Here is a 23,854-nt window from a genome sequence, read left to right as displayed (position 1 = left end):
CCAAGGCACCCCAGGGAGCTTAGGCACACAGTTTGGGAACCACTGTCTTATCCTATTAAATCTCACCCAGGATCTCTGGTTTATGTTTTTTTGAGGCTGATATCTCAAAAATAATTAGTTTTTCCTGCCAGGCTATCGACGTCAATTGAATTACCTCGCCGGGAAATTAATTCCTTGAATAAACTTATTGTTACAGCTGTGTATTAGCCTAAATACCACTTTTGTTTACCAGTAATAGGTACGTGAATCTCCTTATACAGTAAGAGGCCGGGCTGACTACATTTCTTTTGCTGCCTATTGGGTAGGATACCAAATTTCATGAGTAATGGGTGTGGCATTCAATTCTAGGAGAATGCAGCTCGGCTAGGAGAAATGTAACTAATTGAAATCCCCACATAATTCAGTATTATACCCCCTCTACACAAAAATATATTAAATGAAAGCCAACTCATTTTCAGTTTTATGGAGTGGAGTGGTCCATTTAATATAAAAAATAAAAAAAATAAAAAAGCTTTTCCTGTAGACAGAGGTATGCGATCGGGTTTTCCCCCTGCTTTTCTCTGCTACCCCGGCAAGCTCCAACGCTTCTCTGCTCCCCTGGCTCGTTTCCCAATCAGCATTGGTGTGGCGTTTCAATGTGGATCAGCGCATGGTAGGGGGCATTCAAACCCCCTTTAGTATCTCCGCACCCAGACAGCTGTCCCTACACTTAAAAAAGGTGAAGGCGAAAATCAAAGTTTTTTGCCACATTTTGTTTTGATTTTATACACAGACCCAAAAAGTGGCCTTCTGTGAGCACAACGTAATGGAAATATTATAGCTTACATTAATGCAAGGTGTTAATAAAATGCAACAGCAGGCATGGAAGTGATGATTACTCTAGGAACGGTATATTTGCTTCTCGTATACTTCACACATTGTGAATGGCCATAGAGATTTGCTAATAGCCTTTTAGCACTCTGATAAGATTAGGTGAATATTTTCCACTGCTGGGAATCATGCAGATGTTCACAGGAAACCATCCAGCACATTCCTTTGTTTATTTATAAAGCTTCAACAAATCCTGGTAGAACGGCCAGTGGTGAAACAGACATAAGTCACCTATACATAAATACTACAATAATGTGGCTAGGGATATGGATTTATTTTTATTTGTTTAATTATCAATTTTTATATAGCGCACACCTATCACACTATATAGAATAAATCATATCAGTCCGTGCCATGGGGAAGCTTTTTCTTTTCGCCGAATACCAAGAAAATACTGGTATGCTTTCAGAAAGGTTAGGTAACAATTCACTAGGAACCAGTGACATACGTGAGGTATACGGCACATCGGGACTTCACAGACCATGTGCCATTACAAGATGTATTGGCCGTACTGAAGTATATATTTATTGGGGTGTAACTTTGCTTCCCAATATGGTGTTAGTGCCTACACAGAGCACAGCAAAGAGTCTGGCTCTATGCTGGCAAGATCTTCACCTGTGGGTAAGGCAAACAGACCATTTCGTTGTACCGGGGGGGGGGGGGGGATATGAGTCAAATTAGCACCCCTGAGGAGAGAGAACTGTAAAGTCTGGCACCAGACTTAAGCTGGCCATACATCTACAGATTTATTGTTAGATCTAGCTGGTTGGAACAAAAACCTGGTAGTTTCTGAATGACAGTTTTTGGCAGTTTTCCAGCATTTCAAATCAAATGGTCTACTGTCATTTTCTCTCATCCATTACCAGGTTTTTGTTCCAACCAGTCAGATCTGACAATAAATCTGTAGATGTATGGGCAGCTTTAGTCTGCCTATACATTAGTGCAATTTGGGTCCTTTTGTCACCCAGTTCCGAGGCATTGGGCCGAGAAATCAGATAAATAGTGTCAAATTGTATGGGTTTTTCTTCCAATACCGAGCTGATGCACGGTCCCTTGAGCAATGAATGGATCGGAGCCTGAGATCGTCATGGCTGCCATAAAGATTTATAGGATCCCGCAGACTGGGATCCTATACGGAATGCATACCATGTATCGTGTGTGATCCAGTCACCCAGGAAGATCAAGGGAAATCACATGCGGCGTCAAGCCTCCAAGAGGTTGCACTAGTGTATAGGGCCTTTAGATGTTGGGTGGGCCTACCAGCATTGCACATTATAGACTCTGCAGCCATTGTAAAAGACTGATAGCCAATATAGCTCATCCCAGGCTGCACCCGTAGACATTATAAAATGTATTAAATTATAAAATGATATACACAACATAAAAACAAAACAAAAATAAAGTTAGTATCCATGTGCATAGTAAGACAGACTGATAGAAGGCAGATTGTTTTGGGTATCCAAGTCTGCATCATAAAATCTGTACACTCTCTAAAAAGGACATATAACGTAATGAAGACATTTATCAAAAAGCCATTTCTCTGTATTGGCGAAAGCAGGAAACCATTCACGCGTAACACAGATATCAGTGTTTTCAATAGCAGCATAGTGGAATAAGATAAACAAATAAACAGAGCCATTCATTCCACGGCTTGTCCTGGTCCACCCATTCATACTGCAGTAGCCTCTGCACTCTCCCTCCAGACTCAACAGTGCCTGTCACCGCTGGAGGGAGGTGGCCGCCCAGACTGAGAGGAGCCAGGTGTTTTGGCTTCCCTTGCTTCCTGCTGGGGTTCCACATCCAACCTAGGACCATCTTGAAGTAATAAGTATAAGAACCTAGAGATAGATTACTTGCAGTACATAATTAAGAGAAATGTCTGTATTTGTGCTATCAATGAAGGTCTGAAAAAATTGGTACAGATGTTTCCCATGTCTCTCAGTTTTGGATCCCAAATTTTTTGTTGTTGTGGTCTAGTATGTGGTTACATACTTGATCAATGTAACTGCTGACAGACCATATTCCTAACGATTGAGAACACACAGTCTCGTACATACATGCAGAAGAATCATTATTCCTATACAATAGATACTGTACGCCTGTTAAAATGATCACGAAATCTCTGTATACACTTGTTAGATCGCCCATACACACATTAATCTGCGATGCAGTATGACCAATGTCATAACAGCCCGTTTCAGATATATAAACAAGCCCGATGGTTTGAGGTCTGTGAATGTACAAAATCCAATCTGTGGAAGTGCAGAAAAAGTCCTGCAATATGTTTCGCACTCCTCATTACACACCCGTTCTACATCTATTAAGAAACAAGCCATTCATAGTTAGGGGCCCAATACAGCCACCCTGTATTTAGCAAACATTGGTTGGTTTTATCATTTACACAGGTATTTACGTGACGGGTGAGTGATACGGAAGTATGTATGCGGCAGTCCATAATGATCAAGGTGATAAAACACCAAAATGTTATTGTCTAGTTGAGGTATTGCTTAATATTGGGCAATTGTATTGAAACTTGGATTGCTGACTGCATTTGAAAACTGATTTATACGCAAATTAATTGGTTTTCATACTGCATATGGCTATATATTATTATTTAAAAAAATCTATACTTAATTGGCATTTACTGAACCTTTTGGAGCTGGGGAACATGTCCGTGTGTGTGTGTCCGTGTAATAAATACACACAAAGTCTACAGCGAATCTGTATTCTTTGCAAATGTTTTATCGCACAGAAATCCTTTACTAGCCCAGGACCCAGAAGACAGCACAAGTTACCAGGACACTCTCCCTGGGAAAGATGCATATAACATGTAGCATTAAAGAAAAGAGAATGAGATGGTCCCATATATTACCAGCTGTGTAGCACAGACTTCTGGTAGGGAAATGCTACAGCCAGCACAAGTGTTTCTTCTGCCAATTTGCTTACTCAAATAGTCCTGTGGAAATCTCAGATTTGCCATTCTTCCATATTCATCAACCTTGTGGTCAAACATAATAAACAATAGGAAAGACAACCCTGACATCCTGTGCACCACACACGTGGTTATTTACACTACACCCGACTCCCTGTCTGTCAATGTTTAAGAACAAGCAAGAACTTTGTTAGGAATTCCATAAACAAGGATCATCTTGATGCAATAAAAGGTAAAGAACATAAATTCAGCCTGGTACCAGATACACATTATCTCCTATTATGATCTAGGTACCACACAGGACTACAGAAGGGCTCCTGGAAAAGGAATATCAGACCTATACAACATGTGGGATACAGTGCAGTGGTAGAACACAAGGCTGGTCCTTTCTCAGAGCCCAGGCAGTAACAGAATGGGGATGGGCAGCATACACAGCAGGTGTTCCTGAAGTGGCTGCCCAGATCTGTACCTCTGATAATCTGGAGGCAAAAGGATTCCCCAGACAGAATGTTAGAACCCAGGCACATCTGTCTAGAAGAATTGTGGTAAGCCAGTATGCGATTATTTTTATAACCAAGCTTTTGCTGCCATGGCTTTTCTGCCACAGAGTTGCCCACAGTCCCGAATTTCAATCAAACCTTCCAGGTTTTAATATTTTTGCCCCTGGAAATATCATTATTTCACAATAGTGAGCAACTGCTAACATTGGTCTTTTCTGTATATTACATGCAATTCTCACCAAGAATAACAAGCAAAGAGTATCTAGGTATCAACCATTGCCAGGATAATGCAGTGTGAGAGTACCAGCCAAACAGCTCCTTCAATATTCACCAAGACCACATCATAACTTATGTATACACACAAGCTCAGCACCAAAATACCAATTGAAAGAACGTACTGGGGTTCGCTTCCATCATGCAAGATCTCATGTATCCTGGTCTAGCTTCAGTCCTGCTAAATGTGTAAACTATGTAAATGAGTGATGGGATATAAGTAAGGTACTGTATGCAGCATTATACACAGTGTGACAGAATATAAATCAGAAAGTTGCTTAACATTTCAGTTCCCTAAAAATCAATTCCTCACTAGGAACACAAGTCAGGATTTTGCGGGTTTGGTTTATGGCGATATTGGAGGAGGGGGGTGGGGGGAGGCATTCATAATGAATAAATATTCAATATATTTTTGGCAAAACAATTTCCAAATAGACAAAATATGGCCACATTTGTGCATACTAATACAGCCCATTATACCAGCAAAGGAAGAGGAAACATCTGAAGTTATTCTTATGTTTAGAGCACTTTTTTTGTCACACACATCAGGGTGGGTCTGGCATTGTCTGGAGCAACCAGAGGTCCAAAGGCATTGCCTCATTTCCTCCTTCCTGTCACTGGGGAGGACAGGAGCCCAAGAGCCCTTGTTTACCTCTGCTGATCATCCTGTTTGAAGCAGCATCCTAATGTTCAAGCCAAAAACAGAGATGTGCTGCAAGCCAATCACAACAGTACATGGACAGAATAGTAATAATAGCAGGAATGCACTAACAATAGTGTCAAATTTCTATGTGACGGAACAATTCAATTACACCCAATGTGTAGTATAATGTGCATTGATGTTACCAAACTAAAATGTATTGAAAACACAAAAACTTTTAAACTAGAGATAGATATATACAGTATATCGATCTGTATCTAAATATACCAATCTATATCTAGATATACACACACAATTTCCGAAAATACAGCACTCCCAAGGATTTCTCTATAAAGAGATACAATTTTTGATAAATACTCGTATATTAATATAAAGCGGCAATAAACTTTTATTAAGAACAAAACATTTATGATGAGAAAGTCTCAATGCAAAAGTTGTCATTCACAGTTAAACCTTAAATAGATTGTTACTGGTTCTTTACAATTGTGAAAGTCGATTAAAATCTGTGGTAGAAGATTATTCAACTCAAGTGGCCTTACTACCTTAGCTGGGTACACATGGCATGCGTTTACAGCTACATATATCATGATTGTACCCGGCACGGTGCCGGGATCGGCAAGTGTCTAAACACTTACCGATGAGGGCCGGGATGAGCGATATCTTTTAAAAACTCATCTAGTGTGTACAGGGTTTTACACATTGCAACTTCTGTAGATAAAATCCAAAGAATGTCTGCAGAGTTTAATGAAACAGCGCCCCTAGTGTCCACTTTGTCACAGAAATGATGTGCTTGGCAAGCACTACACAGTTTGTATATAAAAGGAGCATGAAATACTTGAACAGAGGTGATGATAAAAGTATATTTTCCACAGGTGCAAAAATAATAATAAAAAAATATGTAGAGGAATGTTGCTATGATGATGTAGTACACATCTGCAAAACCTTCTCCGCACATTCTTTTCATGTTGGACCTGTCAGGGACATGTATGGAGGAGATGGCCAGGTGATAATAAAAGACTGCCACCATCTGCTAGGGAAGTAAAAGACAGCATGGCAGGACAAAGTTGGTAGGTTAAAAGACATCACCTAACACTAATTAGCCACGCTGTAGACTAGCAATAGTCTGTGGGGCCAGATGGATGCCAAATTCTATCACCCTTCCAGGGCTGCTGACAGATTTATACTCTGAGGTTGTTCTCCAATCTGTTATGGTATTATTTTTCCCTGGGTCAGATGAAGCAGACAGAAATGATCTGACAAGCAGCACTTCACCCTCTGCCGTGAATAGGAGGCTTAGCACATGAAATGCACCAGAAAGAAGAAGTCCCCACCACCTCCTCCCAGGACAAAAATAAAAGTGCCACTCGGCAAAAATTATTTTATTCTTTTTAAAAGTAAATAACTTGCCACGGGAATAGGATGATGGCCAAGAACTTGGCACCTTTTTTTTTTCATGTCAAGATCAGAGTGAGAACAAATACAGAATCCAACTAATGCACATATTCATTTTTTATCAGTATCATCAGTTATATGGTAAAAGGTTAGAAAATGTTATTTGTTTATAGAATGGCAGCATATTTGGTTGCACTTTACAATCTGGGATCATAAAGATACACAGGAAACCTATTATTAAACACAAATACTGTAACTTTTTTTTTTGTGCAAACTACTTTTTTTTTTTTTGTATTACTTTTTATTTAATTTGTATTCTCTATATCATTATGTTTAATGAGGGCTATGTCAATATTAGAGTTAAGGCCCCACGGTCTCCCATACATTAGCACCAGCAGACCCATATGTTTTGCTTTGAGGTAGGCAAACAAGCATGGCAACTTGACAACACAAGGAAAATTTGTTTTCTATTTGCGCAAGATATATATGGGTTCTTTACTGCCAGCAGGAGGTGTTGCTTTTTGGGAGGGATCAAAAGGCAAACTTATGACATCATGGGCACCACAAACAGGAGGGGGTCATTTGCTTTATAAAAGCCAGCAGACTAATTAGTGAGAACTTCAAAGACATTATTTCCTATGTCTGGGTCTTTAAAAAGCAACATATTTATATAAACTGGTGAAAGCCAGCCTATATAGAAAGTCTCTTCTACATGTACATACATTATATAGAATATACCTTCATACATGTGGTCTTACAGAAGTCTACTACTCTGCAATGATGGCAACTTGCAACTGACACATATTGTGGGCAAAGTACATGTAGTTAGGTATATTATTTCCATGTGAATCCACACTCAGCACTACTAGGAATATATGTAGAAGTAATGCTAAGCAGTCTCCTACCTACACCGTTACTGCTCTCATTCTGCCAAATACATAAGCAGCATCAGGAGGAGATGGAAAGGGATTGCAGAAACTTTATTTTAAAACTCAAAAAGTGTAAGCACAGTATACACGGGTGGTCTTGGCCATAAAAGGTAGGGGGGTCGGGAAGGTAGTCAGACCCCTCTCCCCTCCAGCTCAACATCACACAGACCCCAGCAGCCAGCCCCTCTCCCCTCCAGCCAGCAGCATATAGACCCCAGCAGCCAACCCCTCTCCCCTACAGCCAGCAGCATATAGACCCCAGCAGCCAGAGGCACATAGACCCCAGCAGCCAGCCCCTCTCCCCCCCAGCAGCACATAGACCCCATCAGCCAGCCCCTCTCCCCTCCAGCAGCACATAGACCCCATCAGCCAGCCCCTCTCCCCTCCAGCAGCACATAGACCCCATCAGCCAGCCCCTCTCCCCTCCAGCAGCACATAGACCCCAGAAGTCAGCCACTCTCCACCACAGCCAGCAGCACATAGACCCCTCTCCCCTCCAGCCAACAGCACATAGACCCCTCTCCCCTCCAGCCAACAGCACATAGACCCCAGAACACAGACCCCTCTCCCCTCCAGCCAGCCCCTCCCCAGTATACCTGGAGCTCAGGGCTCCCTGCAGCTTTCTTAATGAAGTGCTGCACCTCCAGCAGTCAGGGACCACACTCCACATAGCAATTCCCACGCTTAGGCTCCCACTCCTACCGGTGAGGAGGGGGCTGAGTCTGCAATCCCCAATAACTTGCCAGATTTCAAATTATACAAATAATTAATTTGCAGTCTTACGTGTTAAGATCATTATATCCAGCTTCTCTTTGCACATCAGTGGATCCAGAGCTGGAGCAATATGAGGGGAAACTAGAGAGCTCCAGTGTCCCTGGGTGCAGGCATTGCAAATGATCAGGAATTAGTAATCAATTGGCTCACGACGTTAGGTCTTGCAGTATCCAAATACGAGGACCCAGAGGTTATATTACAGTGTAATCCAGCAAGTATCCAGCACAAGTGCCATGCTTTGCACGGGACGTTCTGGAATAACAGCCTGGTCGGGAAAAGTTCCTAGGAAATACCCCATCCAGCTCCCGGCAGCGTCTCTCTCTCTCTCTCTCTCTCTCTCTCTCTCAATGCACCAGTGTACTGTAGTGTGTACCGTACTGTGTAGGCTGTAGCCGGACCAGATTCCCTAGCTCCTGCCTCTCCCAGCAGCACCATATAGGCGTGTCACTCACACCTCCCCGTCTGCTGCCGCACTTCCAGCGCCACCTACTGGCTATCGCTTATCACCACTGCCGTCATGCGCAGAGAGCAGGGACATACATTCATCATATTTCTTTCTGCTCTGGTTTGAGACGTTTTTCTTTCACGTGTGAAGATGCTCGAGGCATCCATCGTACTTAGGCCCTTATTCTGGTTGGTGCGGCCAGAGCCGCACACGGGGCTCCGGCCGCACAAACCAATCCCCGCCCACCCTACGGATCGCCACGGCCGTCCGTACACGGACGGCTGGCGATCCGCATAAAAATGGTGGAGGCGTACGCCTCCACCATGGTGGGAGCTGCCCCCTGCATTCGATGGTCGTCGACCATCGAAGGCAGGTCCGCACGCCCCGGCAGCTCCCGCAAGCTGAGACCACACGGACAATCGTCCGTGTGGTAGCTTGTATGGGGGCTGAAAGCTGACATCCGGCGACGTCAGCTTTCCGCCCCCATGAGTTGCGTCATGCCCTCATTACCATGCATACGCCCCGCGTTTGCATGGGAACGCCCATGAAACGCGGGGCGTACACATAGGGAAATGAGGGCATGAAGCCTCTCACGCCCCTATACGCCCCCTTTGCGGCGGACGAAATACGTCTGCGGCGAAGGGGGCTGCACATGCGCAGATTGACCTCTGCGCATGTGCAGAGTAAAAACATCGGCGGTACGGCCGCACGCGGGCCGTACCGCACGAAGCAGAATAAGGGCCTTTATGCTGGAGTGGTGATTTATAGATCACTGCTCTAGATATGTGACTTTTTTTATTATTTATTTCTTTATGGTTAAGTTTTATTGGTACTTCCTCATCTTTGTGGCCACCGCTACGCCAGTTACGTTAGCCGCTACTTAACTACTACGTAAGGATTTCCGGCGAGGGAACTGTTACAAATCTGCTCTACAGGCATTTTTTTAAGGTAAAAGATGTTTACTATATGTCATTTACCACAAACTGAGGAAGATGCGGAGACTTTTTTGCAAAGAAACATTTTACTCATCATGAGATGAAATTATATGTAAAGAAGAATGTGCACCACCACCCTGGGTCCTCGCTTCCACCCTTTGTCCATGCCACCCTCCTGGGTCCATGCCACCATCTTTTACCTTTAGTAAAGTTGTGGCGAGCGAGCCACTGAGCCCGAAGCATTTTATTTATATAGCGCCAGCCAGGGGAGTCAGAACTGTTTGTCATTGTGGGGTATAGAGGGCATAGTTTTTTTTAGATGTCATTGAATTGCTGAATGCCACCCCCTCCTTTTATTGTGATTGGGTAAAAACCAAACCCTGGAATGCCGTAACGGACCGGATGGGGAAGGATGGGAAAGCAAATTATTATCTCCACAGTCGCTGCACATATCACATTTGGCTGCACCTTTAATCAAAATCTGCCTTTGACAGCTGTCACCTGGAGGAGGGAGAGAATTAAGCCTCCCTGTATGGTTCAGGGAGGTATCAAAAGCCAGAATGGTGCAGACCACACAGGGGGGCTGTAATCTCCCCTTCCCCATGTCCCTGGTGATAGCTATCACATGAATCCCCCCCCCCCCAGAAATGGGCATTGATCCAAAGAGAAGACCAACCCCCCAGTCTCTCCCGAAAGTATAGTAGGTTTTGGGACACATCTTAAATTGCACTCTTCTACAGCTTAGCATGGAGAGCCATAAAAGTCCAGGACGCATGCCACAGTTCATACAACGGGCAGGGTGGGACATCCTGCTAAAACAACCTAGCGTGAATAGTAGGAAGGTTGGACTGTAGTTTGGGAACCCATGATCTGCACTTTCTGATAGCTAATTCCATAGGGCTAACACCATCATCAGCTGGCTTTAGCTGTTGGAGAAAAATGTAGCCTTAGGAAAAACTGCTGTTTGCATAGAGGACTATGGGGACAGCAGAAGTCATCGGTCCTTCTTGTATTTCGGAAGATACAGCAGGGTTGCCTACTTTTACAGTCTCTTCTCCGGGAGTAGCCTGGAGAGGATACTGTCAGCAGAACTTCTAAGGGCTGCGCCTGATATCGACGTCTTCAAGCCATGCCCCCATGCGGCAAATACCAGGATCCGCTGGTCTACAATGAGGGGGCATTTTAGCCCCGCCTCTCCTGAAAAGCCGCGAATCACGATATTTAAACACCTCATCACAGTATTTAAACAACAGGATGAGGGTGAGTGAGTGGGTGCTGGGTTGAAACCAGGAGGTTTGCCCACCCTTCCGGGGGGCCAGGAGGAGGACCCAATTTCCGGGACCCTCCCGGCCAATCTGGGAGGGTAAGCAAGCCTGAGATACAGTATGTGTAATATATCCACTGTTAAGCCTTTATTAAATACCTGAATTTGTAATAGTCCTGTAGAAATGCCCATTTCACAAGAAACTTTTGTGGAACAAAGGGTTAATAAATAAGCCCCATAGTATACTATAAAAAAAATAGACATGCTATTAACATTCTTCTTATAAAGTGATAAAAATAAATGCAATCAGCGCAGTGAGTCTGTGTGACATCAGCATGGAGGTAGCTGCATAAATCTGAATGATACACACCAGAGGAAATTTTGGAAGTTGAACTCACTCTGTAAACGCTCACATACAGATTTTGTTTATATGAAGTCAGATTAAAAAACGTGTACAGAGGAATATCTTTATATCGCATTTCTAACCAAAATTAGGTAGCGAAAACAGTCATCTAAAAAAATGCAGACTGTCCACAGCCCACGACCATGGTTAACCCTTTAGTTGCCAATGGCCGATAACACATTTGCACCTTAGGAAACCACTGCATTATTCTGCCTTGCGTCATCCTTGGCTACCCCGTAGAAGGTCTTGATAAATGTGCTGACAGCTCTCTAATTAGCTCCCTTTACATATTATAAATGTGACTCCTTGTCTGATTGCTGCTAGGCAATGGAAGTGCGTTCCTTCCCTGTCAAGGTTTCATTTGTAACACATTTTGTAACCATTGGGTAGTATGTGGCCCTTACAAACTTTTGCCTTTTGGGCCTTTAACAATATATCTAGTTATGTTTCTGCACCTGCTCATTGTAATGTAGCATATTATGACCCGAGGACACTGTAATGTAGCATACTATGATCTGGGGACACTAATGTAGCATACTATGATCTGGGGACACTAATGTAGCATACTATGATCTGGGGCACTGTAATGTAGCATACTATGACCTGAGGACACTGTAATGTAGCATACTATGACCCGAGGACAATGTAATGTAGCATACTATGACCAGAGGACACTGTAATGTAGCATACTATGATCTGGGGACACTGCAGTGTAGCATACTATGACCCGAGGACACTGTAATGTAGTATACTATGACCCAAGGACACTGTAATGTAGCATACTATGACCCGAGGACAATGTAATGTAGCATACTATGATCTAGGGACACTGTAATGTAGCATACTATGATCTGAGGACACTGCAGTGTAGCATACTATGATCTGGGGACACTGTAATGTAGCATACTATGACCCGAGGACACTGTAATGTAGCATACTGTAATCTGAGGACACTGTAATGTAGCATACTATGATCTGGGGACACTGTAATGTAGCATACTATGATCTGGGGACACTGTACTGTAGCATACTGTAATCTGAGGACACTGTAATGTAGCATACTATGATCTGGGGACACTGTTATGTAGCATACTGTAATCTGAGGACACTGTAATGTAGCATACTATGACCCGAGGACAATGTAATGTAGCATACTATGACCCGAGGACAATGTAATGTAGCATACTATGATCTAAGGACACTGTAATGCCTGGTACACACCAGGACGACTAGGGCCCGATCCCCTCAATCTAGATCCAATTCCGACCAATTGGATGTAGATTGTAGGTAGATTGGGCCCTTTTTTTCCCTGTTCTGGTCTGATCCCGATCCGATGCACGGCCCCGCGGGTAGGTCGGTCTTTATTCAGATCCTACCTGCTGCAGGTAGGATCTGAAGACCGACCATACAGCCGGGTGCGGGTCGCCATCGGATCGGACCCGCTCACGGTGCACATCGTGAGCGGGTCGCGCCCCCCCGCGTCACCGTGAGCGGGTCGGACGAGACACTGACGACCCGCTCACGATGTGCATCGTGAGCGGGTCGTCGTGGTGTGTACCCTACATTAGTCATAATATGAATTGGGGGAACATTGTTGCATAATGTGCTCTACAATGTGACATTATGTGAACTAGGACCCTACAATAAAATTAATTAGGGCACTACTATGGGGCAGAACATTATGAAAAGTTGTGCAGAGATGTCTCCCTAGTAGCATTGGGACAGCCACTGGGACTACATCATTTTTTATACTTCTTTTTAGCACCTCATTTAAGTAAGACACACTGTATAGTAATGGCAGGGAAAATGCTGATAGATGGACACAGCAAAAAGCATAAAGCATGTTTATGGATAGGCTCAATGTAGACTGTACCCATCAGATGACAGGATGGCATACAAACATAGCTTTAGAAACTCTTGTTCCTCTGACTTCTGAACTTACAACATTCCCTTTTGCAATCTTTCAGCACAACTGAACCACAACAATGGGGGATAAAAAAGAACTACAATAAGTCTTCCGTCTTCAAACAAGCCAAGATTCAGGAGCATTGTGGACCCTTGTTAGGTCAGACCCCTCTAGACCATTCCCCTACAACAGTGGTGTCAAACTCATGGCCCTCCAGCTGTTGTGGAACTTCACGTCCCAACATGTCCTGCCACAGTTTTAGCAATCCATTATATAAAATCTGTGGCAGGGCATGCTACGATGTGTAGTTCCACAACAGCTGGAGGGCCATGAGTTTAACACCACTGCCCTACAACCACATTGCTGTGTAAGGTGAGCACTACGCATATTTAACATGAGAAAAATAGCAATATACGGACAAAAATGTTCACAGTTTAAAAAAAAAAGCCCTCTATCTGTTGCCCTGTGTGAGTCTGTGTCTGACATAGAAAGGACGCTATTTATAAATGAAGAACATATTAAATAATTTCCCTACAGATATAAGAAAAGAGTGTCTGCTATTACAACGAGTACATTGTTCTAAAGTTTATTGGCTGATTCTTATTAATATTCTAATGTAACAAATTCTTTGGCACTTTATAAATAATTGTATACATAACTACACTGCAGCCACTGCAGTCATGTACAAAGTACTGTGATGTAACAGGGGTTGATATTCACTCCCCTACTATTTTAGGAAACTATAATCAGTCACATAACCACTGGGCGGAAAAGTCTTAACTTAGGAAAACAAAAACAAATCATGGTCTATGGATAAAAGGAAAATCTAACAAAATATCCCAAACTGGGTGTGCTAGCACCCTTGTATTCCACAAGGCATTCGTAGGGTTTCCAAGGATTGATGGTCCAGAACCAAATCAAATTATTTATGGTCCATGTGATAGGCAAAACCAGAGCTGACAATAATAAAAAATGTGGACAAAGAGAAGCACAACCCTGTCAACCACCCCATAACCGACCTTAAGGATGACATTTACCTCAATTTACTTAGTTCTCACTGAGAAAATCCACAAAAATACTGTTTGGACTAGGATTACCTTAAAAAAATGCTAATACTCTAGGGTTCCAAGATTTAAGAAAGTTCAGGAACCACTGCTTTAAGCCATACTTGCCAGCTCTCCCTGAATGCCCGGGAGACTTCCTGAAATAGTAGCAATCTCCCTAATTCCCTGAAGAGTCTAGTGATCTCCCTCATTGCACCTTACCCACAAAATGTAACTGTTATGTACTTGGGGAAAAGAAGAGAGAGAACAATGTAGTATCAGCAAGCTGAATGGATATCATAGAAACATCTAGTCTGCCCATGTAGACACACACACACTTACACACTAGTGTTCATTTTTGTCAGGAGCCAATTAAACCTACCAGTATATTTCTGGATTGTGGTTCTCCTTCAGGAGGAGTACCTGGAGGAATCCCATGCCAGTATGGGAAGAATATACAAACTCCACACAGTTAGGGCCATGGTTGCAATTGAACCCATGACCTCAGTGCTGCGAGGCAATAATGCTAACCATTACAACATCCATACGGTCTAACAGCTACTAATAATAAAAAAGCACTGTCTATATTTTTCCAGTGTCTTGTAACTTCTTTATAGTAAATATTGTTTAGACTAAAGGCCCATACACACTGGGCGTCTTTGAGCTGAAAGCCGCTCAAAACAGCCTGTTTGAGCGGCTTTCATCTCAAAGCCGCCCAGTGTGTATGCCCCGGCGATGAGCAGTGAGCGCTGCTGCGCACTCCCGCATCATCGCCGGGAAAGCCGTTCATCTGCTGGTTATACCAGCAGATGAGCGGTGTTGAAGATGGCTTTGCATAGCTCTGCGCTATGCAAAGCCATCCTCCCCCCTCCATCGGCGCCGGGCAGGGGGAAGTTGCTCAATGTGTATGCACATCATCGCTGTCCATACACGCTGGGCATAGTCACCCAGTGTGTATGGACCTTTAATCTATACTTAAATGTTGTTTTATGGTACGTGTTTCCATAATGGTGACTTTGACAAATAACTGACAGTTAGCCGTTTTTTTTTTGTCATGTGAACACAACAGTATCTTATTGTGCTGCACAGTAATGGATCAGCAATAAATGTTCTATTTGTTGGATGTTATTTGTTGAGTGCAGCCCATTGGTCTGTACACTATTTGAATAGTAATCCTGTGGCCTTGGATTGATAACTGTCAAACAACACTGCAGTACCTTCTGCTGCTATTTCCCAGTAAGCACTGTGCTAGAAGAGCAACACAAACATTTGGATTCAAATGAGGTTCTGCTCCACCCCTGTAGGACATGTGATGCACGTTCTCTGCAATCTTTGTTTCATTTCACAATTGTATCATATTTTGAAACCAATTTAGGAGATTATTCATTATCAATATCAGAAACCCAGCATAGGGAACTGCTGAATCTGGATTGTCCAAATTATTACTTTTTACCAACCTTTCTGCAATTTTAAGGTATTCAGTTTGACAAATGTATATATACAGAACTAGTTACCAGCCCGTCACAATGACGGAACAACATAACAGTAATATCAACACCAGCGGGAGTGCATGCCCGAAAGGCCGCTTGCCGTTGGGCACCACTATTGGCCATTGATGCGCACTGTTAGCCTTATATTGTATACAGTAGGATAGCAGAAAGAAGCCCTCTAACCTACATTGAATGTTTGATGTAATATTCTAATGATAACATGGAAACAGTAGATCAAATGGAAAAAAAAGTCAGATGGAAGCAGAGCCATCACTAGGGGAGTGCGAGTAATGCAGAGCTCTGAGAGGGGCACTGTCCCTGCTCCATCTCCCTTGCTTCTGGCTAGAATGGCAGCATACATACAGTATCACTGCAGCAGTGCTGTACGGAGTGTTCTTTGGATGTTTCAGGAGAGCACCCTGCAGTCCATGGGATGATCCAAGCAGTGCTGCACCTCCCACTTCATGATGTCATGTAATTATGGGGTGGGACAGGAACAGGGAGTTTCAAAATGGATTATTACCACCATTACAGAGTGCATCTAGTTTAAATCTCAACAAAAGTGCCCACAGGCATACAGGAAATTTGATTTTGCGGCATAAGATTGTTAAAATGAAATAATAGTAAATATTTTGGTGGGTGAGCGGAGGTGCAGACTCAGACTTGAGCTGGCAGGGGGGTCCCTGCGGTGCAGGGGTACCTGTGGCGCTGTCTGCAAGCCGCGGTCAGCGGGGTCCCTGCTGGGTTTGAAAACACTTGCTGCACGCTGATTGGCTGAGATTCAGCCAATCAGCGTGCGGCCAGTATTTTAAAAATCAGAAGCGCTTCCTGTGCCACCGCCCGGTGGATAACGCTAGTTATTTCTAAGGGACCCCTAGTTATTCACTGCAGGGACCCCGTCAGCTAAATACACAGTGCCGCAGGGACCCCTCTGACCAGCTTGCAGACAGCGCCGCAGGTACCCCTCAGACTCCCGCACCTGTCCCCCCTCTAGCGGGGCGCCCCGGTGCGGGGCCTGCCAGCTGTTCCTAAACTACACATCCCAGCATGCCTTGCAACAGTTTTAGCATGGCCAAATAGCAAAGCTGGAGCAGGGCATGCTGGGATGTGTAGTTCAATAACAGATGAAGGGCCAAAGGTTACCCATCCCTACACTAGACAATAATTTCCAGGACTGCAAATGTGTGTGCTATAATGTGCTTGGAGGTCCTGACACTGTTTTTGCTGAGCTTGAACCCGTACAGGTATTTTACAGTTTACATTTTACTATATGTTAAGTTACATATGTGACATTTCTATTTGTGTTTTTTTTTCCCTTCTCACTGTTGCTATATAAAGATGTCACTTATGTAATGCTCAGGAAATTCCCCATTGCAGACGTCCCCTATTGCTAATGTAATTCTGCTCTTTGCATATGACCATAGTGATTTCTTGCTGGAACAAGAATTCTAAGGAAGATTTATTATTAACAGAGGAACACATAACATTGGCTATATATCGTCACTTGTCATCGCCTTTGTTACAGCTCATTAGGGACAGTGACGTTATCTGATGGTTACATATTTGGGCCTCTTCTAAAAAGCTGTCACAATTTGAAGAGGTCACAGACTTGCCTTTAAAATATATGAATTTAAATAACTGGACATATTGATGTGACCATATACGGTACTAAGAGTGTTAGGGTGATAAAGGCTTGCCTACTCTCCTGTATATAGCGGGAGGCTCCCGACTATTAGTTGAGGCTCCCAGTGTCCCTGGGGGCGGGACCTGTACAGGGTAAGTTACAGCTGGCCACCACAGGGTTGTGGGTAGTGGTGGCCAAGCTGCTGTGTGCACAGACAGAAAGTCTGTGCATCGGGAGCAGAAAGCTGGCGGCCAGGGCTTCCCTGAGGCTGGCCCCACCCTCCACACTGACTGTGGGCTCCGTGTGCCAGGCCAGCTCTTCCGGCTCCTGACCTGTGCTGCCTCACCAACCACATTACTCGCTCCCTGCACCTCCCTGGAATAAACAACATAGCCAGGTGAGTAAATGGCAGCTGTGTATAATATTTGTGTGGGGAAGAAATGGGGGGGGGGGGGGGCTGAGCTGTGTGTAATATAATATCTGTGTACTGGGTGTAATATGGGGGATGGGCTGTGAATATTGTACTGTGGTGTGTGCAATGTGCTGAATACTGGATTTTAATATGGGGAGGGGCTGTGTATGGTGTGTGCAATATGGGGGGGGGGGCTGTGTATAATGTACTATGGTATGTGCAATGTGCTGCGTGGGTACTTGTGTATTATCACGGCGCCCATCGCATCGCATACCATAAGGCATACGATGGTATGCGATGCAATACAATGTTAGCTGATGTTATACAATTTCAAATTGTATACCATCGAATTGTATGCCATTGTATGGCATATACAATGGTATAAGATTTTAAATTGTATAAGCACCCTAATGGGTGTTTTCAATGTTAAATGTGCCCCCTATAAGATAAATAATTGTATAAGCACCTTAATAGGTGCTTACAATGTTAAAAGAACCCCCACGCCACCCATGCTATCAAGGCCAACCCGAAGCGCAGCGAGCCCGCGAGGGGCGGGGGTACGCGTCCTCCGACCTTTTCATACCCCCACTATCCAGTGTGGCGAGCGCAGCGAGCCACCGAGCCCGAAGCGTGGCGAGCGGATGCGGAATACATGTGAAGTAATGCACGGCCTGTCGCGGGGCTCGCTGCGCTCGCCACGCTTCGGGCTCGGTGGCTCGCTGCGCTCGCCACACTATATACAATCAACTCCATGCCGATGTGGATAGTGGGGGTATGAAAAGGTCGGAGGACTCGTACCGCCATGCTTCGGGTTGGCGTTGATAGTGGCAGTGGCGTGGGGGTGCATTTAACATTGTAAGCACCTATTAAGGTGCTTATACAATTAAAGATTGTATATACAATTTAAAATTGCATCTCATCGCCGTGATAATACACAAGTACCGCTGTGTGTGCTGGGTGTAATATGGCGGGGGACTGTGTATAATGTACTATGGTGTGTGCAACGTGCTGATTACTGCGTTTATAAAGGGGGGGCTGTTTATAATGTGCTGTGTAATGTAGCTGAGATATCAGTGTGTGTGGCCAGTGTGTGTAGAATGTTATATGCTTTGTATTTTTGTTTTCACCTGCCAGGGCAGGACACACCCCTGTGTGACAGTAGACACGCCCATGTGATAGACATGACTCTTGGGTAGAATATGATACGCCCCCTCAACGGTGTGCCACGCAATGCCTTACAGTGCGATCTATAATCTCCCTGAAACTAATTTTCAAAAGTAGACAAGTATGAGGTGATATATGGAGCCTTTACTGCATGAAAAAACTACTAGATGAATTTGGATGGCATTTTCACTATAGGATAGCTTACAGACCCAGGTATGTATTATGTGATATCAGGGAGATGATAAATAAAAGAAAACACAGATGCATGCCACGTGTGGGCTCCTCCAGTCCAAAATGACTATAGCATTGTGCAAAAGTTTAAGCAGGTGAGGAAAAAATGCTGCAAAGTAAGAATGTTTCAAAAAATAGAAGTGCTAATAGTTTTAATAGTTTATTTTTATCAATTAATAAAATACTGAGGGAATGAACAGAAGGGAATTCTTAATCAAACCAATATATGGTGTGACCAGTGGCGGCTTGTACCTTATTGGGTGAGGGGGGCTTCCTCTGGCCACAGGGGAGGTACCGCGATTCAGGCACCCCCTCCCCCTGCCGCTCTCCTCTCGGCCCCCATTCCCTGGTGCCTGTCCAATGATGACAGGCATCGGGACTGGTGCATGCACAGTACAACATATGTACTGCGCATGCGGCCAGCTTCTATGGGCTGCTGGGCAACAACCCAAAGAAGCATTCTTGGTCCAGGCGCCTGTATATTAAAAATTACAGGCACCTTGACCAGCGCGTCCGCAGTACCGATATAGGTACTGCGCATGCGCAATCACAGTTTTTGCACGGCAGCCCACACAAAGGCGTCCCGGAGGTAGGGAACACCTCCCAATGGGACTGCCTTTGTGACTGGCAGGTCAGACTTCCAATTGGAAGTCACTGCCAGTCACAGTGAAGCCAGTGCATTCTCACAGACTGCATCTGGCTTCACTATAGTGGCGGATTTTACCTGGGGGGGGGGCTGCAGCCCTGCAGCCCATAGGTAAAAACGATGGGTGTGACTCACCTTTGCATTCAAATCAACATCAGCTCTAGTTCTAGGTGCACTTGCAAAGTCTTTGAAGGCATTCGACAGGGAGATTGTTCCAAATATCTTGGAGAACTACCCACATATCTTGTATAGATGTAGGCTTGCTCAAATTGCTCTGTCTCTTATTGTATTCCCAAACAGACTTGATGATGTTGAGATCAGAACTCACTTCCAGGACTCCTTGTTCGTTTTTACACTGAGGATAGTTCTTAATGATGTTGGCTGTTTGCTTGCGGTCATTCAAATGACCTCCCTGATGATATTGAATGATGGATATGTATTGACCTGTATTACTCAGCATTGAGGACCAAATCCTTAACTCCATTTGCTGAAATGTAGCCTCATACTTGCAGGGAACCTCCACCATGCTTTACTGTTGCCTGCAATCATTATTGTACCACTCTCCAGCCCTTCGCCTTCAATAGAACTCCCATTTTTGGGGAGAAATATACTGTACTTCTAGGAACTATTTCCTAGAAAACCATCCATGAGATCGAAGCTACAGGCAAATGCTAGTTTCTCTAATGGGCCCTACACACATAGTGATGTGTGTAGGGCAACCTAGCTGTGCTAGGTCGGGCCGTTCTGCTCCTCTGTCGCTCAGCACACAGAGCTGACAGCCCACACACAGAGCGAGCAGTCAGCTCTGTGTGCTGAGCGAGCGGACAGCGCCAGTGTTCTCCGGTGAGAGAACACTGGCGATGCCAATATTGATAGACACTGCTCATCAATCTCGGGCAGCGACAGTGACGCGCATTGCTGACGCTATAGCCGCTACACACACACTGATGTAGGGGCATTTTCTAAGGGACTTTGCCAAACTAAGCAAAGTCGCTTACAAAATGCCTTAATATTGGCATGTGTGTAGGCCGTATTAAATAATCATTCTTGATTGATAGAGCATTTTGAGTGGTCATTTAAATGATTGTTAATCTTTCACTATATTTATTATATAGATTTGTGATTCAAGGACAGATAAAGTACCCCTAAGAAAGGGCCCTGCACTAACTGAATCAAGGTTTGTATATACATGCAGTATAATATGGGAAATACATGGGAATATAATACCTGTGCACTGTAAAACACACAGTGAAATCCATTATGCCTTTCATGCATGCATACCTTTCTAATTAGCGCCTTACATCAGTGGTTATTAGGAATGAATGGCGATCAGACTGTATTATGGTGTATTAGGTTCCTGTTGTGTACAGTGCAGAGTAGCCCATATTATCTTCTGCTAGTTCTGCATACAAAGGTACACTACAGTATACCACAAGCCCTCGTATGGACTTCTTTCAACTCTTGCAGAAGTAAATCTTACTGTATGGCAGGGGTTCCCAATATTTTTTGAATCACGGCACCCCTAGGCCAATAAATAATAATGGTACTTATGTATTATCTGGGCTCCCATGTTAAATGCACCCCATTTTTTCATACCCCTACTATCCAACTACGCATGGAGTTGATTTTATATAGTGTGGCGAGCGGACGCGGTCTCATAAGAAAAACGGGAGCCCAGATATTACATAAGTACCATAATAATTTGATGGGATTTATATGCGATTTTTAGGGTCAGTTATGTGGCAGAGGGCAGGATTTGCTTCTGTTTGTACACATTTTATGACTGGCAGCCGCCAGCACTGGTTTTGCTCATAATTAACTATTAATAATTTGAGTTGGTCCTGGACCACCAACCCAGGGCACCCCTGCATATGTCCCGAGGCACCCCAGGGAGCCACGACACACAGTTTGGGAACCACTGCTGTATTGTATAAAGCATTCATGCTTATTGTCTAATGTACAACTCTAACTGCCAAAGATAATATTCTGTTAGAAATAATGCAAACTGCTCATTCTAAAATGTACTTTTCAGAAAAATCTGTGCTTGTTATTTTTGTGACAGATTTTTTACGAAACACAATTAACAGAGAAAGCCAGAAAAAAAAAAAATAACATTTGTTTCCTCCTACTTAAATGCCTCAACCCAAATAGTCCATCCCCCCCAGTGGGAGTTCATCTTTTAGAATACTCCAGACTAATATCCTGGAAAAGTTCAAACAGAGATAGCTCTATGTAGGGTACAAAGGATTTTGATGCCTCCTGTAGATCCTGCAGAGACTTTTTTCCTTCGCTCGCCCATCGGCTGTCTTTACCGATGAACCACTACATTTTATTCTCATATATATTCAATTCCTATTGAATAAACAGGTTCCTTTAGAAGTGCAATTACAGCTAGATAATGAAATAGAGAGGAGTCACCCTATCAGTCCAAGGTCGTACTCTCCAAGGCTACAAGCTAGAACAGTACTTGTGCAATCACAATGTTTGCATTGCTGCTCTTAACTAAAAATAATTATAAACTGGTACGAGAAATATAAAATGGATAATGTGCTGAAAATAACAATTAGTTAGTGTAAAGTATAATATTGTGCAATATAAAAGAGGAGAAATAAAATTATGAGATATAAAGTACCAGCCAATCAGCCTTCACAGTACATTTTACAGGCTGTGTTTGAAAAATGACAATTAGGAGCTGATTGGTTGGAAATGAATTTTATCTCTCTCCAAACGTTGATAAATTCCCCATACATACCACCAGTACATCCCCAGACTAAATACTCTATTTTGTGGGTGGGTTTCATTATAATCTATGTGGCAATGAAGATGTATTTGGCACTGAGAAGAACAGATTGTAGACAGCTAACCAGCTGCATATTGTCTATTATTCTACAGTTTAATTCCAGTGGTTTGTGAACCTCATGTTAGAGGCATAAGGGGACACAGAGAGCTTTCTTTATTTCACCCTTTGAAACCACATCTCATAATAGAGCCCTTAGGTGTCTCCTTGTTCTTAGCTCTCCTGCATTCTCTTTTTTGTATTAGATCCTGGAATTTTATGCTTTGTTTGCGGAAAACGTTCCTAGCAGGAGAAGTGGTAATCTTGGAGAGTCAGTATCCGTCAGAACATTCATTGCACATAGTTTTGGGGAACTTTAGAAATTTAGAAATAAATCATGTACTAGATTGTAGGAGTTGTCTAGTAATCCCCAATTTACCTCAATATTAATATAGACATGAACACTTTTCAGTATACAGTCTGATATTTCTATCTAATGTACAGCCAGACATAAAAGCTGATCTGGAATAATGAGCTACAATGTCATTTTATTAATTTCAACTACTTTGGTTAGGACTTGTACATAAAATATAGAAGTGGTAAAGGGTTGGGGCGAGGCACAGTGGTTTAGGGCAATACAAAAACAACAAGAATAAAGCATCACTAATAAAAAATTCTAATACAAATATTGTATTGTCTTTACAAATGTAACATATTAAATCCTCAAATAATACAATACATAATAAAAATAATGAGAATGTTATTGCACGGGTTCCCCTATAGGGCTGCAAGAGCCTGGGCAGTCCAATACTATATACACCCCTGTAAGGTAATATCTTGTATTGTGGAGATATATTTACCACCTCTGGATGATTATTAGTGGCGATACAGTCCCATTTTTATAAATAAAGCACAGTTCTTTGGGCAGGGCCGTAACTAGGGGGGGGCTAGGGGGTCACGCGCACCGGGCGCTGGAGGGTGGGGGCGCTAGTTTGGTGTCCCGGCAGCGTGGTCCCTGGTATGAGCAGCGGGGGTCCGGGGACTGGTGGGTTAACGCCAGGTCCTAGCGGGGTCCCGGGGACTGGTGGGTTAACTCTGGCTCCTAGCGCTGCCGGACGGTGGGCAGGTTTTGAAAAGACTTGCCGGACGCTGATTGGCTGAATTCAGCCAATCAGTGTCCGGCA

The 23,854-nt window shown here is 43.7% G+C and overlaps 1 protein-coding gene and 1 long non-coding RNA gene across 5 annotated transcripts in view; both read right to left on the bottom strand.

Annotated features, from left to right (window-relative positions):
* Window positions 1-23,854, bottom strand: part of LOC146026234 (uncharacterized) — a 484,129-nt gene that overhangs the window by 90,922 nt on the left and 369,353 nt on the right. The gene's annotated exons all lie outside the window — the stretch shown is intronic.
* The window catches only part of DLC1 (DLC1 Rho GTPase activating protein), a 377,085-nt gene that overhangs the window by 41,837 nt on the left and 311,394 nt on the right, over window positions 1-23,854 (bottom strand). Inside the window, exon 1 of one of the 4 annotated variants that reach the window (XM_083170056.1) lies at window positions 8,341-8,695. The exons of the other annotated variants lie outside the window; for them this stretch is intronic. Within the exon in view, the coding sequence (XP_083026182.1) occupies window positions 8,341-8,377 (37 nt within the window). The 5' untranslated portion in view covers window positions 8,378-8,695. Of the gene's footprint in view, window positions 1-8,340; window positions 8,696-23,854 lie in introns of those variants that run through there. 4 annotated transcript variants of the gene reach the window in all.

Source organism: Crinia signifera, chromosome 1, assembly GCF_055691185.1.
Source record: "Crinia signifera chromosome 1, ASM5569118v1, whole genome shotgun sequence".
NCBI classification, from domain to species: Eukaryota; Metazoa; Chordata; class Amphibia; order Anura; family Myobatrachidae; genus Crinia; species Crinia signifera.
This window is presented reverse-complemented; position numbering and strand designations above follow the sequence as displayed.